Raw genomic sequence first — 17,500 nt, 5'->3', positions numbered from 1 at the left:
AAATTCCACCAGCATGATTCCTGCCACACAAGAGGAGACAAAACTCTGGATCATGTTTACACAAAAATTGATGGAGCTGCTGGCCCGGATGGCTTTCCTGGACGTGTGCTTAGGGCATGTGCAGAGCAGCTTGCAGGGGTCTTCCCAGACATTTCCATCCTGTCCCTCACCCAAGCAACTGTGCCAACATGCAAACCTGATTTTACTAAGTAAGACATGTTCCTGGGACAACATCTTTGTGGAACACTCCTCCCCTATGTGCGTAAATGAGTACATGGACAATAACAACATGTATCCTTAACACTAGTAAGACAAAGGAGCTCATTGTGGACTTCAGGAAGAAGAAAGGAAACACGCATGACCCCATCCACATTAACAGGATGGTTGTTGAACGTGTCTCCAGCTTCAAGTTCTTGGGAACCACCATCTCGGAGGACCTGTTCTCGACTACAAACACCTCCAGCCTGGTCAAGAAGGCTCACCAGCGCCTCTTCTTCCTCAGGACACTGAAGAAGAACCAGCTGTCTTCATCCATCCTGGTGAACATCTACCAGTGTGCGATTGAGAGCATCCTGACCAGTTGCATCACAGTCTGGTATGGGAACTGCTCAGTTACTGACCGCAAGGCACTGCAGAGGGTGGTGAAAATTGCCCAACACATCACAGGCACACCACTTCCTGCTATTGAGGACATCCAGAGGAAACGCTGTCTACCTCCTCATCACTACATCTGATTTATTTACAATTTTGCAATCCATTTGCATACTGAAATATTTTCTATGCATTTTACTGTCCATTGCACTAGTGCAAATGATGTTCATATGTTCATAGTCTCTGCTTAGTTAACATACACTTACATAATCGATCTGTATTGTATATGCATAGTACACCTATCTGTATATCATGCTGATAGTACAAACCGATTCCAAAAAAGTTGGGACACTGTACAAATTGTGAATAAAAAGTTTCAAATTTCAATATTTTTTGCAGAATACAACATAGATGACATATCAAATGTTTAATCTGAGAAAATGTATAATTTTAAGCGAAAAATAAGATGGCATCAACACATCTCCAAAAAGTTGGGACAAGGCCATGTTTACCACTGTGTGGCATCCCCTCTTCTTTTTATAACAGTCTGCAAACGTCTGGGGACTGAGGAGACAAGTTGCTCAAGTTTAGGAACAGGAATGTTGTCCCATTCTTGTCTAATACAGGCTTCTAGTTGCTCAACTGTCTTAGGTCTTCTTTGTCACATCTTCCTCTTTATGATGCACCAAATGTTTTCTATGGGTGAAAGATCTGGACTGCAGGCTGGTCATTTCAGTACCCGGATCCTTCTTCTACGCAGACATGATGTTGTAATTGATGCAGTATGTAGTCTGGCATTGTCATGCTGGAAAATTCAAGGTGTTCCCTGAAAGAGACGACGTCTGGATGGGAGCATATGTTGTTCTAGAACTTGGATATACCTTTCAGCATTGATGGTGCCTTTCCAGATGTGTAAGCTGCCCATGCCACACACACTCATGCAACCCCATACGATCAGAGATGCAGGCTTCTGAACTGAGCAACGATAACATCTTGGGTTGTCCTTGTTCTCTTTAGTCCAGATGACATGGCGTCCCAGTTTTCCAAAAATAACTTCTAATTTTGATTCGTCTGACCACAGAACAGTTTTCCACTTTGCCACAGTCCATTTTAAATGAGTCTTGGCCCAGAGAAAACGCCTGCGCTTCTGGATCATGTTTAGATATGGCTTCTTTTTGGACCTATTGAGTTTTAGCCGGCAATGGTAGATTATATAGCCAAATTATCAATTTCTAATGTTTTATTAAATTGTATTCACGCTAAATACAAATGAAATCCCATTTAACATATTTTGTAAGCCTACATAGGGATTTTGGATAAAAGCATATGCTAAATGACAATGTAAATGTACATGACACCCATGTCTGGTTGTTGCCCAAAAAGATGGGTTACATTTATATATTTGTCTGCTTCTCTTTATTATAATTCCTTAAATTATCCTTTGACTATGTTCTGTCCTGCCATCCAGTGTTGAATTTATAAATTTTTGGCCTGATGACAAAGTTACTTGCCGATAACTGGTGTAGGATAATATGCTGCTAAAGCTGAATGTTTACAAACATTATGAAAAAGTTATTAGTTTTTTCTCCACAACAAATCCTCCAAAGTTAAGGCTATGCATTTAGGCTATAAAAACGTCAATCTAAAAACAAATTACTTGAAGGTTAAACTGAAGCCTACCTCTGTAATTCGGCATGATACCCTCAAATTCAAGGACTTAATGTAGGGACACATTTTTAAGTGAGAGAGAGGTTACATCGTGTTATCTTGTAAGATACATTGTTAGAGTTTTCATGTGTCAAACACAACTATGCAAAAAAAAGTTTTTTTGGCCATATGGTAGAGATCTGATAATCTATTTGTTTTATTTCTGTTTTGCATAAAACTGAAGAATATTCGGTATATCCTATACTGTCTTCTAAAATGATCCGAGATTAATTTTTGCATGGATTTTATTGAAAAGAGCTTAAGCTCATGTAACCAGAAGTTTTAAGATATATGAACATGCTTTTGTAAAATGTGCTCCCTTTACACAGAGTGTCATCACGAATTCGAAAGGGAAAATGAACAACCCAAACACTTATTAAAAAATAAATAAAAACACTACCTCCTGAGAGCGGCTCCCTGATGGGCCAATTTATATACAATATTAGAATGTTTAAAAGACTGGACATGAAAATCACGGAGCGAAACACATGTTGCGGGAGCAGGCAATAATGGTCAGAGATTCAGTGGAGGGAGATCAAGAAAACTGCCAAATCCTGGACATTTTGGGCAATTAAGAAATACCGTCTGGATGCACTTTCGTAGGTCCAAAAAGAGGACATATCCAGGGAAAAGGGGACGCATGGTCACCCTATGATTTGGAAGTATTTTCCTTTGTGATAACTGTTTATATATAAAATCAATATAACAGCACTCTTGCTGGTGTGATATTGCTAACTTACATCATATGATTAATATAAGAGGGTGATTTTTTTGTCTTCATTTCTAGAATTCTAGACTCATATAACTGCATTCTAACATATTCCATCATGCAGTCAGTCGTCCTGCATCATGTTCATCAGAAACTGTAAGATGGTGGAACGAGGTTTTGCATTAAATATATTCAACATTTGAACACATAAAACCTAAACATCCCCCCCCTATAAAAGCAATGAAAAGCAGCCCACCTGGTCCCAGTCCGAGAGACGCTCTTTAACACTGGGATAGTGAAGCAGATCCAAAGCTGTCTCTCTAATAATCTCTGGATTCAGCAGACGGTACTGGGAGGCCTTGAGCGGGAGACTCCCTGGGACATTCTGCCAGAAAACCATCCAGTCCCACAGCGACTGAAATGTGAAATGTTAAATGTGACATTCAGATATACGGCACTGATCAAGACAAACATCTGCCTGATGCACACTCACAACGGATGTCTTGGTAATCATGGCACGAAGCCAGTGGAAGTCAACAGACTTATAGATCACAGCCACAAATCGAAGATCTGAATCCATGTCTTCCCAGACCTTCGGGGAGCCCTCAGGATAACTCATCCTGATGGAGGTGCGGTTCCCAACGTCTGCACTGAAACCTCGCACAGGACCGCTGTTCAATCTGCACACAAACAACAGTCCTGTATATATATATATATATACACACATGCAAACTCACATGCACATCCTTTAGGTAAAATCAGACAAAGCAGAGCAGATTCTCACCTGATGATGGTATCAAACTGGTTAAAAAGAGGTCCGAGTCCTAGTCCTTTCAGTATTCCTCCATTTCCAATCACTAGACATCGACGACAGTCCCTTGCTCCACGTCTCTCCTCAGAGGATGCTGGTAGGAGGTCCAGGATCTCCTGAAGATAGTTCTTCATGTCCAGGAAACCAAACGGTAAGGGATATTGGAATATTTGTTCATTCAGATCAGTGTTCTTGTCCAAGAAGGGCTCTAGCACTGGTGTGGAGCTGTAATGTTCAGCCACCATTCTCTGCCGGGCAAAAAAAGGTCTGCATTCTTGGGCCAGTATGTTTCGGACATATGACTGGACACGCTGTAAGTGAAAATACACTGCTTAATGCATACACACATTAACTCTACTGAAAACATGAATTTTGAGCAATTTAACGGCATCAGCCAACATAGAAAATTAATTTCATGCTTTGGCAATCATGGACAGGCACTAGTCTGGTTTAGGTCCTACCTGACATTGCTTAAAAGGGGTCATATAATTTCAATTATTCCTTTCTCTTTGGAGTGTTACAAGCTCTTGGTGCATGAAGAAGATCTGTAAATTAGCAAAAACTAAAGTCTCAAATCCAAAGAGATATTCTTTATCAAAGTAAAAACTTGTCCATGCGCTCCCTTAAACAGCTCATTTAAACACGCCCCACATGTCTATGTCACTGTGTGCAAATTTTTCCTTAATGCTGCCCAAATGTTCACGCAAAGAAAGAAGTCGTGGTTTCAGTAACACTGTTAGTGTTGAAACAGTCATGTCAGGGAGATGTGTGTGTATCTAAGAGAAAGAAAAAGCACTTAATTTGATCTTCTGAAAGTAGATGCATTTAGGAATCCTTAAGATTACTTACAACAGAACAGAAATGCATTTTATGAACAACTGGTTCATAGGTTTCCTGAACCCAGGAGAGGAGATCATTCTGACTTTATTACGACAATCTGCTGCTTCTGAACCAGCTACTGTAATTATGTTTTGTTATTAGTCTAAGTATTTGCTTTTGAATATCCCCATGTTAAGAAATAGGTGATAAAATGTATTGTGTAAAATTAGTGTGGTCAAGGTAAATTTTTCATATTCTTATTTGACGTTTAATATCTCATGAAAGAAATAAGCTAGGAGAAAAATTCTACTTGTGCAGTTTCATATGCGTTATAAATTCATGAGTAAAATATATATATAAATGATATAAATGACGAAATTATAGTGCTTTTGGGCTCTTATTAATCTGGAGAATCTGCTCTAAATATTGGTGTCATATTTGATCATGTTTTATGAAGTTACAAGCAAAGTGGTGACATCAATATCAATACATCCCGCCCATGGTACACTTCAGTTTAGAGGGACTGCTCAGTGCTCCTTAAGAGTTAATCGAAATGATTAAATTCATTATTTAGCTGAAATTCTAAGCTTTAAAATGATATATATTTGTGTTAATCTATTCAGGGGTTGCTTAGTAATTAGATTTTTTTTTTTAAATGTGGAAGTGTGTGGAAGGTGTTAAGCTAAGAGTGTGCACTTTAAGCCCTGAGTCCAGATATATATTGGCCTAACTATATATAAAAATACTATACAAAAAACTTTGAGACCTTTATTTGGCTGCTACTATGGGCTCAAGTGCTAAAACATATTTTCTAAAGACAACCAAATTACAAGCAATAGCAGAAAATAAATACAATAGAACAGACACAAATTAGATAAACGGAGCTTTGCAGGTTTTTTTCAGTAGGTCTTTTTTCCATGTAATTTAATAATCAAATGAAAAATTACACTACATAGTCTTAACTGTAAATATTAAATATAGATTATCATTATTAAGGTTACAAAAGTTATTCAGCCTCGCCTTGTGCCTTTGGAAATTTTTTTGGAAAGTCCTGACGTGAGAATAAATGAGAACTCACGACTGTACCACTGTTTGTGGTAAGGCACAGACATATATGGCGCGTTTCCACCGAGTGGTACGGTACGGTACGGGTCGGGTCGGTACCCTTTTATTTGCGTTTCCACTGCCAAAAGTTGAGAATGGTACCAAAAAGCCGAACCGTACCGTACCACTTTTTGGGTACCCTTCCGTTGGGGTACCTAGCACAGTGGAACGGTACTAAAGGGTGGAGCTAGACTCACTGCAGAACGTTGATTGGTTGACAGAGAATCGTCATTTGCGCGTGCCGCAAGGTGAAAGACACAACACACGAGGCGCCATTTTTAAATTACAACAACGTCGCAACAATGTCGCCGCGCAGCATAACTTTACCGTGGTCGACCCAGGAGGTGCAGACCTTCTTGGGTATCATCGGTGAAGAAAGAGTGCAAAGGGAACTCGATGGCATGGTGAGAAACGAAAAGGTTTTTCAGCATGTTTCTGAGAGGATGGCTGTCGAGGGTTACCAGCGGACGTCCGAGCAGTGCCGCATTAAATGCAAGAAACTGCGGAGTGACTATCGTAAGGTGAAAGACCACAACAGCCGGAGTGGTGTTCACAGAAAAAATTGGAAATGGCTAGAAATGATGGACGCCATCTACGGGCACAGACCGGCGAGTTTGGGACGAGAAGGAGGCATCGATACGGCTACCTCGTTGCTGGAGTCGATGATGGAGTCTCCCGGTAAGTTTGTAATTGTGAAATATAACGTTAGTATACATCGATCACGGGAAAGCTTACGTTCAATGCACAACTTTTGTGCAAGTCTGTTGTTTGTCTGTCAGCCAGCCAGTGTGGTATCAACCGTTCATTTGCAAGCTAGCAAAACGCTAACGTTAGTTTATTAGCCTGTGGTGGACGGAGTACATGTCCAGTAACGTTACTTGTAGCCTACAGATACCCTAATAAAATACAACTGTTTTATTACTAAACATATTCTACTAAATATATATTAAAGAGAGATGGGTCCAATGATATAGCTTAAGGAAAGAGTAAGAACTCCGTCTGAAAATTATTATGAAATATCAGAGCAAGGTGAAAATGTCCACATTCAATAGGCTTAAACAGTACAGTAATGTTGTGGGGTAAAAAGTACAATATTATGCTTTGGAATGTAGTGCAATAAAAGTTACTCTTATAAAATTATAGATACTTGAAAAAAAAATACTTATGTACATTATACAAAGTAAAAATGCTTTGTTTGGCTACCCACTCAGTCCTACTACGTTGTATGTTCTGTATTTATCTCAACCGCATTGTTGCCGTTTGTGTTATTAACGTGACTTTTGTAAATTTTCAGTTGGGCATCCTAGCTGTCAGGAGGAAATGGAGGCACTTGATGAGATTTCCACCCTTGAAAGCTCAAGTTCGCCTGCCAGGACATCAACCCCGACACCACCACCAGAATCTGCTCCATCAACTTCGAGTGAACCTCAGCGTATTACAATCGGTAAGACATGAACACCAGAGTGAAAAGAAATGTATAATACTGTAATAATATATACTAGAGGTGTAACAATATATCGTGCCATAATATATTTCGCAATACAAAAGCGCAACAATACGTATTGGGGAATGTTGACAATATGTATCATGGATAGTTCTCCCAAAATAAAAATTACTGTGTGAGGAAAAAATCATGTTTTCAGAGTGTCAGTACTACATTAAATTACTATATAATGTTGCTTATGATGTATACTAATGCAATGGGGGAATATTTGTGGGTCCTCATAATGGCAAATGTCTTATTACCAGAACGTTAAGAATATTCGTCTAAAATAATTCAGTATTTTCAGCTTCAGAATCATGAATATTTTTATTCTGGTGTCACCATTGTCCTTGGGTTACAAGCACCAAGTCCAAGCCTATCCATTTAAACCCACAATGTAATATCCAAGTTTTCATTTTAATCGACAATTTTTTTTTTTAACCTTTTATCATATGTCGTGGAGTATCGCAATATTGTATCATGAGTTCATTATCGTCATATGTTAATATATACATGTCCAATTTAGACATTGTATTGTAGTACTGTAGATATCTCCCCATAATATTGGTTGGCTCAAATCACAAGGATCAAAATGCTTCGCTAAACAAACCAACATTCCTGTCTCTTTTGCATTCCAGGCAAGAGGAAAAGGGGGCAACAGGATGTTCATGCGGCCCTGGTTGAGATGCAGGCAGCTGATGAGAAGCAGCAGGAGTGGTTGGAGAGGATGGAGGAACGCCGTGACCGGCGCTTCGAACTTATGCTGGAGGATGCACGTGAGGCAAGGCGGCATGAGGCTGAACTAACTCGCCAACACATGGAGCAGTCTGCAAGCTTCAATCAGGCCTTCCTCGGCACGCTCAGTCAGCTGGTGCAGGCGTTGAGTAGTCGCCCCAACCCTGTGCCATGATCCAGCCACTTGTGCTCTTTTGCACACAGCACTTTAGACTTGTTTACTTTTTTGGACTTGTTTAATTTTTTTGGACTTATTTAGTTTTTTGTTTGCACTCGTTAACTTTGTTTGCACTTTTAATTTTTGTTTGCACTTGTTTACAAAACCTTTTTTCTGTCGCACAGCTCATTTTTTTGTCAATAGCATTTGTTTGACTTTTTAAATTAAAGTACTTTTTCATTACCTCATGTGTCCTGTGTTCAATGGCCATCTCACACAATTCCTCCCTTACCCATTCTATAAATTGAGGTCGTTTTATCAATGTTCCTGTCATCTGGTGTCAATGACATTTATTGTTTGCTACCTTGGCCATAATGGCCATTTGGGAGATTATGCTTGCCTTAAATACAAATTAGTTAGCAATGTGTTACTTTACATTTATTGCAAACAAAATCTGAATTTATTTATTTTTACAGTCATAGGTATTGCAGAGTAATAAGTCCTTTACCCCAAATATTATAAATTAATATTATAAATATTATAAATTGTTCCCTTATAATTACACGTGTACTTATAAAGTATGTACAATAATTACAGAAAGGTACGCTGTAAATTCGGTGTACTTACGCAGTACCTTCCGGGCTGTAATCATGAATTATTGCATAAATTATTTGTAATTTTCCATGTTTTTTAGCATAATAGGTCATAAGCTACATACCATGTAATATTAAAATAATTAGCCCTTAGTTGGGTAGCTTAGTTATGAAATACTGCATTTTATTTGTATTTTTCATGGTTGTTACTCCTTTATTCACCAAATATTATAAATTATTCCCCTATAATTACATGTACACACTCTATAATTACCAAAAGGTATGCTGTAAATTATGTGTACTTGCGCAGTATTATCTTAAGCGTTACCAGATCGGCCATTTGATATAGTTACCCAAAATGAATTATACCTCATGTTTAAACACCATCTACATAAGAGGCAGCGGCAAAAATATTTCACAAAATATGAAGAGGCAGGGTAAAAGTAAAAAGGATTTATTCATGTCCATAAAATCAAAACTTAGCGTTTACACAGGTGTGCCTTTGCTATCTGTACAACAGATTTAACTGTTCAAATAACGCATCAGACCCTCGCGTACATCCCTGCCCTCCTCCTCTGCACCCTGTGCCAGTGGCACCACAGGCTCTGCAGCAACAGGTGTATCCCATTCGTGCTGGTAATCCTCTCCATGCCTTTCACAAAGATTGTGCAGAGCACAACAAGTCAACACCATGGACTTCACCAGTTCGATGTCGCTGTCATTCCTCTTCATAAGGCACCGCCACCTTCCTTTGAGTCTCCCAAAAGCATTTTCTACCACCACCCGAGCCCTGCACACTTTTTTGTTGTAGGTCAGTTGTTCTGCTGTCAGCCGGCCATTGTCAGGGAATGGTTTTAGGAGCCAATTCTGCAAAGGGTAGGCAGAGTCTCCTAGCACATAAAAGCCAGCATTCACCCCACTGATGTTCCTGGTGCAAGCTGGGTAGAGGCACACTGTGGAAACCCCCACCGGTTCTCAAAGTAGGCTGCCATCTCTTTGAACTTCTGCTGGTCAGGGAAACATATCTGTTCTGGAACTAACAACATGCTAGCGGCCTTGCAGAATTCCTGGACGCACCGACACACTGTTGTTCTGCTGACACCAAAAAGATGGCCAATACTTCTGTAGTCGCTGTTGGTTGCAAGCTTCCATAGTGCAATGGCAACTCTTTTCTTAAGGGGAACACACTCTCTGTAGTTTGTGTCCTGCTTTTCCATTGCTGGATGCACCATGGCACAAAGGAATATAAATGTTTCTTCAGACATCCTGAAGTTGTTCAACCACTGTGTGTGTGTGAATCCTGGAACGATCACATCCCACCAGTCATTTGAGCGGCTGAAAGTCCAAACGGTTGGTCTGCGGCGCTGATTTTGCACCAGATTGAGTATCTAGAAAACAAACAAACAAAAAAGTTAAGATTAATACAATGTCGCAGTGATGGTGGGTCATTTAATTAAAAGTGCAACTATCATACGCCGGATGAAAAAATACATAAAGTATTATATAAAGTATTATAAACATTGTAAGAGTTACCCTTGGACACGATAGAATATATAAATTTGTTAAAATATCTAATATACTGCACCAGAGAGGGAACTTTGGTGTCATTAAAGCACAAAGAAAAAATAGCTTACAGATATAACTATTTTCTCAAAATTATACTTCTAATCTATCATTAACCACAACTAGTATTGCACTTGTAATAATATAGGCATCAACAGATTCATGTAAAAGTTGAATGATCTTAAAAAGTAACCTTCATAGTGCTTAATGAATAGACTGTAGTTTACAGTTGGCACAGTTAAAATCTGGTTTCACAGGCAGGGCGTATTGTACTTATTTATTCAGTGTAGGGTTATTTAATCTATAACAATATTGCTTAGTTAGCACATAAGACGAAATACATTAATACATGACATAAAAAAGTTAGCTTAGCTCAAGCTTACCCGCCTGCGCCGTCGTGTTTGTCTTGCCTTGTCTTTACTCGCGCGGTTGTCTGTCTCGTCCCAGCTCCTTAAAATTTCCCAAATTCCGTATTTTTCTGCTGTGTTTTTCCTTGCAGCATGTAGCCTTTGCTCAAACAAATATTGTCTCTTCCTTGAGATAAACAGCCACACACCGAGAAGCAAGAATAGGATCTGCTGTATGTCCTCCATTGTTGTTTGCGGTGAACTTTCCTCTTCCCGTGCGATCGAATGACGTCAAGCTACTTTTCGTCATACACCACGCCTATCAAGTGACGTTATCACTACTTTCTGGAATACACCACGCCTATCAAGTAAGGGTACTGTTGGCGGTGGAAACGCTAGCCAAATCATGGTTAACAGACCCGACCCGTACCGTACCGTACCGTACCGTACCACTCGGTGGAAACGCGCCAATACAGTACGTTGCGTGAAAATGTGGACAGTGCTTAAAAAGTAAAAACCTATTTTTAAATCAGATTCAGGAAGTATCTGCACCATGTCCGGGATCATCATGAACTTAGTTTCTGTTGACTTCTGTCTGACAGGTCTGGTGATGTGGATGGTATTCATGGTGCAAAATTCAGACTCCGTTTGCTGGCACATAAAAGCAGAACACTATGATTTCAAGTTCTGTTGTTGCTAATAGAGTTGTGCTAAACTTGTGACCAAGTTTATTCTGAGAAACACACATCTAATCCGTCTTTTCACCCCTGATCATGTGATATGATGATGTGATACGAATCATTAACTCCTAAAACTGTGCTTCCTTTCGACTGTTAGAGTTCAGATAGCTTCTCAAAATGTTTAATGTGCCCATACATGAGTTTAATTATTAACTGATATGATATGAGTGATATTTTATAGTTTTTATGACTTTATTCTACAGTGTTAAAAATTACATAACGAAATCTACCAGAATCTAAAAATCCCTAAAATAACTGCTTTTTCCCATTGACTTTTTCTAAAAATAAACTCATTATGCAGGTGTTTTAGTGACTGCCAGAAGTTTAATGATCGATTGCAGATCTGTTCGTTTTTACTATAGCCAGTTTATGTTGAACTGCACTAAATGAGTGAATGAGCGCTTGAATGAGTGTCTAACATCAAACCACAGTTACATTATCAAACCCATGTCAGAAGTGAAGATATGCACTATATAAACTTATTATGATATAACTGTGTCTTAAGCCTGACCATAGCAATTAAACAATAGGGATGTAATGATCAGTTGATCAAATGTCAACAATGTATCGATGTGACAAGTTAAATATCAATATATATATTAAAGACAATGTAAAAGACAGACAGATGCACCTTTCTATAGACGGGGTCCACCGGCACCTCCACAGGCTTTGGGTCCGAGTGAAAGACAGGCAGTTTCAAAAAAGCCAGCGAAATCAACACCAAGCTCAGAAGAGGAATCAGCAGCCTTCTGCTGGAGTAAAACAGTGTCCGTTACTAAATGTGCTCAAACTTACAGCATCAGTGACATGACACTCTCAGGTGAATTCCTCCTAGTATTCTCCTGTCCTGTGTTTACCTGGGTTGACACTGCCTCTGTCTGATGGCTCTCCACATGGTAGCTGAGCACTCAATCTTCTCTTCACGTCTGCTGCCTTCAACCAGAAGTGTACGCTTCCGCATGTGGTTGACTGCACCATAAAAGCAGAAAGCTGTTTACTTAAAGTAGCACACAGTGCAGTACTGAAACAAATACTGAATACAAGGCTGCATTCTCTCAGTCCTTTTAGCAATCTGTTCAATTCAGCAGTTCCTCTTTAATCAGAAGACATGTTATAGTGTTCTTCAGAGCAAGTCTGTTCGATCTGTTACGAAGCATTTCAAGCATTTCGCAAAGCAAAGAAGCATTTCGTGATAAAATGTTGGGTTGCAATAATGAGAATTCTTTCCTGAAAGTTATGAAATAAAACTAAACAAATTTTCTGGTGCAGGTTTAAGGGCATTTTTGATCAACAGGTAAGCATATTAATAAAATATTATTTTATGCAAATGAGATTAGACTGTATCATTTTAATTAAAGGGGATACTGAAATTATTCTGTCCCAGCCACTGTTATTTCCTTACAAGAGTATCTTACTGAACCAGGATAATATAATATAATATAATATAATATAATATAATATAATATAATATAATATAATATAATATAATATAATATACACATTTTAAAAAATAATTTAAATGTTCCATAATCTATTGGTCATTTACATTTACCAATTTTACTCAATGAAAGAACTATTCATGAAGGAATAATTATATATATATATATTAGGGGTGTAACGATACGCGTATTCGTATTGAACCGTTCGGTACGAGGCTTTCGGTTCGGTACGCGGTACGCATTATGGACCGAACGGTTCGTTGGACTAATTAATTATATTTGGAAAATAAAATAAAAATTGTGAAATATAATGATATGCGTTCAACAAGGTAGCCCAATAACCCAAACGACGTACCAGGCAATGCCGCTGACACCCCCGAAGAAGAAAAAAACACCAACTTATATGTTTATGTTAGGCTACTCAGTCAGGCGCTCGCTCACTCAGTAATACACGCTGAAGGCTCGTTGCAAAATGGCCAATGCGTTTAACAGACCAGAAATAGAAGATCCTCCAATAACCAACAGGTCTGGTGTTTGGGTGCACTTTGGATTCCCTGTAAGCTATAATGGTGATGGCAAGAGAGTGGTGGATATAAAAACAACGATATGTCGCATCTAGGGTAGTACACCAGCGGGAATACAAAAAAAAAAAAAAAAGAAAAAAAACACCAGCAGGAATACTTGAAACATGTCAACTCATTTACGCCGACATCACCTTAGTGTGTCAGTATCTGGGAAAAGACGGAAAAAAGAAGAAACATACACGAAACAAACCATCCCCGCAGCATTTAGACAGACATTTCCAACGGATTCAAACAGGGCAAAAGACATCACCACGGCGATTGGTAGGCTACATTTACGTTATAGCCGCGGATATGAGACCTTACTATTTACCATTCATTCTATCATCACCATTATAGCTTACAGGGAATCCAAAGTGCACCCAAACACCAGACCTGTTGGTTATTGGAGGATCTTCTATTTCTGGTCTGTTAAACGCATTAGCCATTTTGCAACGAGCCTTCAGCACGTACTGAGTGAGCGAGCGCCTTTATGGGCCTTTCACACAGGATGCGGTATGCGCGGCGCTGCGCTATAAAACCCATTCATCTCAATGGCTTGCTCCGCGCAAGGACGTTTTGTTGCTGCGTCGACCAAAGCGCATCATTTGCGTGCTTGCGCGCACGCCGCGGTCAAAGTTCAAAATAGTTCAACTTTTGCCGCTGCGCTCTTTGACGATTACCAGCGCGACCAATAGGATCCAAAACAAGCACAGAAATCAAAATGAATGAACGGCTAGTACAGTACTGTGTGTGTCAGAATTTCCTGAGCTGTACGATACAAGTTTGAGGTAGTATAGGGACATCGTCAGGAAAGCTGTGTCATGGAGACATATCTCCATTCAAGGAACAACAGACTATGTTTTTAAAACTCTGCCTACACCAAAGCGCAGCGCAGCGCAAATCGCGTTGTATCTGAAGGGCAACGCTGAACCCAGCGGCAAGCGCCGCGCATACCGCGTCCTGTGTGAAAGGCCCACTCTGTAGTGGAAAACGTAGGTTTTAAGAACATGCTTAATGTAATTGAGCCCAGTTACAATATTCCTTCACGAGCCCATTTCAGACAGACCGTAATTCCTGCTTTGTTCCAAAAAACATAAGCCCTATAGAGAACCAATTGAGTAAAAACACACTCAATATAAAGAGTTATAGAGTTCCATATAAAAAGTTACATCTTTGTATTTGTTCATAACTACTACAATAATATAACATTTTCATTTTTTTATAAGGAGCTGTTTTTGTTTTATACAGTATGCTGCTAAGAAAACACAATAGAAGATGGGTAAAGAATAGCTCCATCATTGTTCAATGTAAAAAAAACATACTTTTTTAGTTTTAATAAATAAAACATTTTTTAAAAATCAAGGAAATTTATCTGCCAATTTTTTCTTTTTGCTGTATCTAAAACGTACCGAACCGTACCGTACCGAACCGAACCGTGACACCAGTGTATCGAACATATATACAAATTTGTCTTTTTTTTTCAAATATAGACTTCTGGCATTTCTAGAGGAGGAGTGCAGTGAGACGTTCAGATCTATTAAAGTTCTTCTATCGTGATGAATGAGTTCTGAAGGTGTGAGGAGGGGACTTCTGCTTTATCATTGCTGACATCAGTTCACACACCACTGTCTGATGAAATACAAAAGATGAAGCAGAAGATGCTCCTATTTCCTCACATCGTTAAGCACTTCGCAACATCACAATGACTATACATTCCCCCCATCCATGATTTTAATAATCATTAAGAAATAATATCCATTTTCTTGTGTGTGTTTCTTTAGAGGAGTGTATTCATTTATGCCAAGTACTGTATATAGACCCTTTAATTGATAGAAAAGTAAAATAAAATACTACTGCAATACCATGTTTTGAATGCATACTATAACACCACCAAATATATAATTAAATAGCACGACACATGAATATAATCTTCAACGGGCTACAAGGTGTTTGCCCAAGTAACATTAACACACAAATTTTTTTCGTAAGAAAAGCTTCCCAAAAAACATTGGTCAGATAGCAACGTCGTGTCCCTGGCCAAAAATAGTCGCAGTAGAATGGCATAAATCAGTAAAAATATGTAACACAGAACATTTCCTAAAAATGCATTCAGATAAATTTGTAAATGTCTATAGTTCTATGGGGTTGCATGTATAATTGTTACTTTGACTTTTAGCTACATGTAGTTCAATATATACCCTGTTGTGAATCGGTTGTGACAGTACGTCACTATAGCCAATTTCACACAGCGATTCCGGAAATACACAGGTAATGTGTCCCTGCAATTGTTCCCGGGTCGCTAGATTTTGCCCCTTTCACACTGCCAGTGATTACCCGGAATATGTGTGTGTGTTCACACACAACTTGTAAATGTCCTGTAAAGACACGTGACATCAGTATGTGACGTGTAATGTACGTGTCAAAAACACAAAAGGGAGGTTTTCCCGAGGTTGCTGATTGGCTGGAAGTTCAGTAGTCTCTGGAGTGATGTCTTTGGAAGCCTGTGGTTGGGCGTTGGCTGACGATAGGGATGTAACGATATTGACGATATCGCGCTATCGCGGTGGTAAACGTGTCTCGATATCGTCGTGGTTGGGTTACAATATTAAAAGGACAGGTGTCCGTCAAAAAGCAAGAGGAATAAACACAGTCCCGTGGAACAAATCATTGTTAACTACATAGACCATGATCCTTTGCGCTGCGTCGTCACAACAACCGTTGTTAAGCCAATAGGATTGCACGCTGCACGCTGTCCACACAAGCTCACAGCAAGCCAGCATGGCCGACAGCGATACTTGTAAGGATGAAAAAAACAAAACCAAAGTTGAGATTGTGCCTGCCCCTGCAGCTTTTAAATCAGATGTCTGGAAACATTTTGGTTTCGCCGTGTCAAAAAAACGCAGATTCTCTCACAAAGAAAGTCCTGTCCGGTCAAAAAACCCTGAAGGAGGCATTTTCAACAACTATGCCACACAACAGCGCAAGGGCTCAAGAAATCACGAGGTACATCGCGGAATACATAGCGTATGATTTACGTCCCTTTTCTGCAGTAAATCTTTTGATCTTTCTAAAGAAAAACTTGAACATTAGCTAAAGGATAGTTCAGTGTTTTTCAGAAGGCTTTTTGCCATACTATTTAAGCATTTTTTTTACTGTTTTTTTTCTTCTCCCTTGCAATGTAGATATTTTGATCTTTCTGATGAAAAACGTGACCATAAGCTAAATGATAGGTCAGTGTTTTTTAAAAACCTTTTTGACTGACTATTTTATTTAAGTTTAAGTTATGTTCCTAAATACCAGTTTTAAAAGGCTGCTTTTATTTGCCTTGCACATTTAAACCTGACTTAACTTGATCTTTGTTTGCACTTAAAGGGAATTCCCTATTGTTTACAATTGTTCTAGTTGCTTCTTAACTTTGAACATTGCACAGAAGCATCAGTTATGCAACCAAATATTACTATACAGAATATTGATGTTCCTGACTACAACTTGCACTTTAAAAGCACTATGTGATCAGCGTTTTATGTTGTCATGGATCCATAAATACAACAATAAATTGCCTGTTGACTGTCAAAAGCAGAATAAATGTCAGCATTTTTTCGCTATTATCATGTTAATGTTGAATGCTGTTCTGTGAAAGAGTTGGTTGGTTAGTGGACTTGCATCCGAAACTAGGAATTGATTTACAACATCCTTTTGCCTTTCTGAGGAATTCGGCCTTTCGGGTTTATACCATGGTCCTGATCGGACCTTTGTCTTGTCTGGTTCAGGTCTGATACGCTACAGTTACACACCTAGTTAAGGGTCTTTCTCACGGTCACACATCTGGTTAAGGGTCTTTCTCACGGTAGTACACCTAGTTGAGGGTCTTTCTCACGGTCACACGCCTAGTTAAGGATCTTTCTCATGGTCGCACGCCTAGTTAAGGGTCTTTCTCACGGTCACACGCCTAGTTAAGGGTCTTTCTCACGGTCACATGCCTAGTTAAGGATCTTTCTCACGGTGGCATGCCTAGTTAAGGGTCTTTCTCACGCTCACACACCTAGTTAAGGGTCTTTCTCACGCTCACACACCTAGTTAAGGGTCTTTCTCACGGTCACATGCCTAGTTAAGGATCTTTCTCACGGTGGCATGCCTAG

At 39.2% G+C, this 17,500-nt stretch overlaps 1 protein-coding gene across 2 annotated transcripts in view; it reads right to left on the bottom strand.

Annotated features, from left to right (window-relative positions):
• Positions 1-12,365, bottom strand: part of st3gal5 (ST3 beta-galactoside alpha-2,3-sialyltransferase 5) — a 22,977-nt gene extending 10,612 nt beyond the window's left edge. Inside the window, exons 1-5 of one of the 2 annotated variants that reach the window (XM_059516587.1) lie at positions 12,217-12,365; positions 11,991-12,108; positions 3,792-4,129; positions 3,501-3,687; positions 3,264-3,422 (exon numbers count right to left, since the gene is read on the bottom strand). In XM_059516587.1, the coding sequence (XP_059372570.1) occupies positions 3,264-3,422; positions 3,501-3,687; positions 3,792-4,129; positions 11,991-12,108; positions 12,217-12,320 (906 nt within the window). In that variant the 5' untranslated portion in view covers positions 12,321-12,365. Of the gene's footprint in view, positions 1-3,263; positions 3,423-3,500; positions 3,688-3,791; positions 4,130-11,990; positions 12,112-12,216 lie in introns of both variants that reach the window. The other variant, XM_059516586.1, reaches the window with a different exon arrangement.
• Between the last annotated feature and the right edge of the window lie 5,135 nt (positions 12,366-17,500).

This window comes from Carassius carassius, chromosome 29 (genome assembly GCF_963082965.1).
Source record: "Carassius carassius chromosome 29, fCarCar2.1, whole genome shotgun sequence".
Lineage (NCBI taxonomy): Eukaryota > Metazoa > Chordata > Actinopteri > Cypriniformes > Cyprinidae > Carassius > Carassius carassius.
This window is presented reverse-complemented; position numbering and strand designations above follow the sequence as displayed.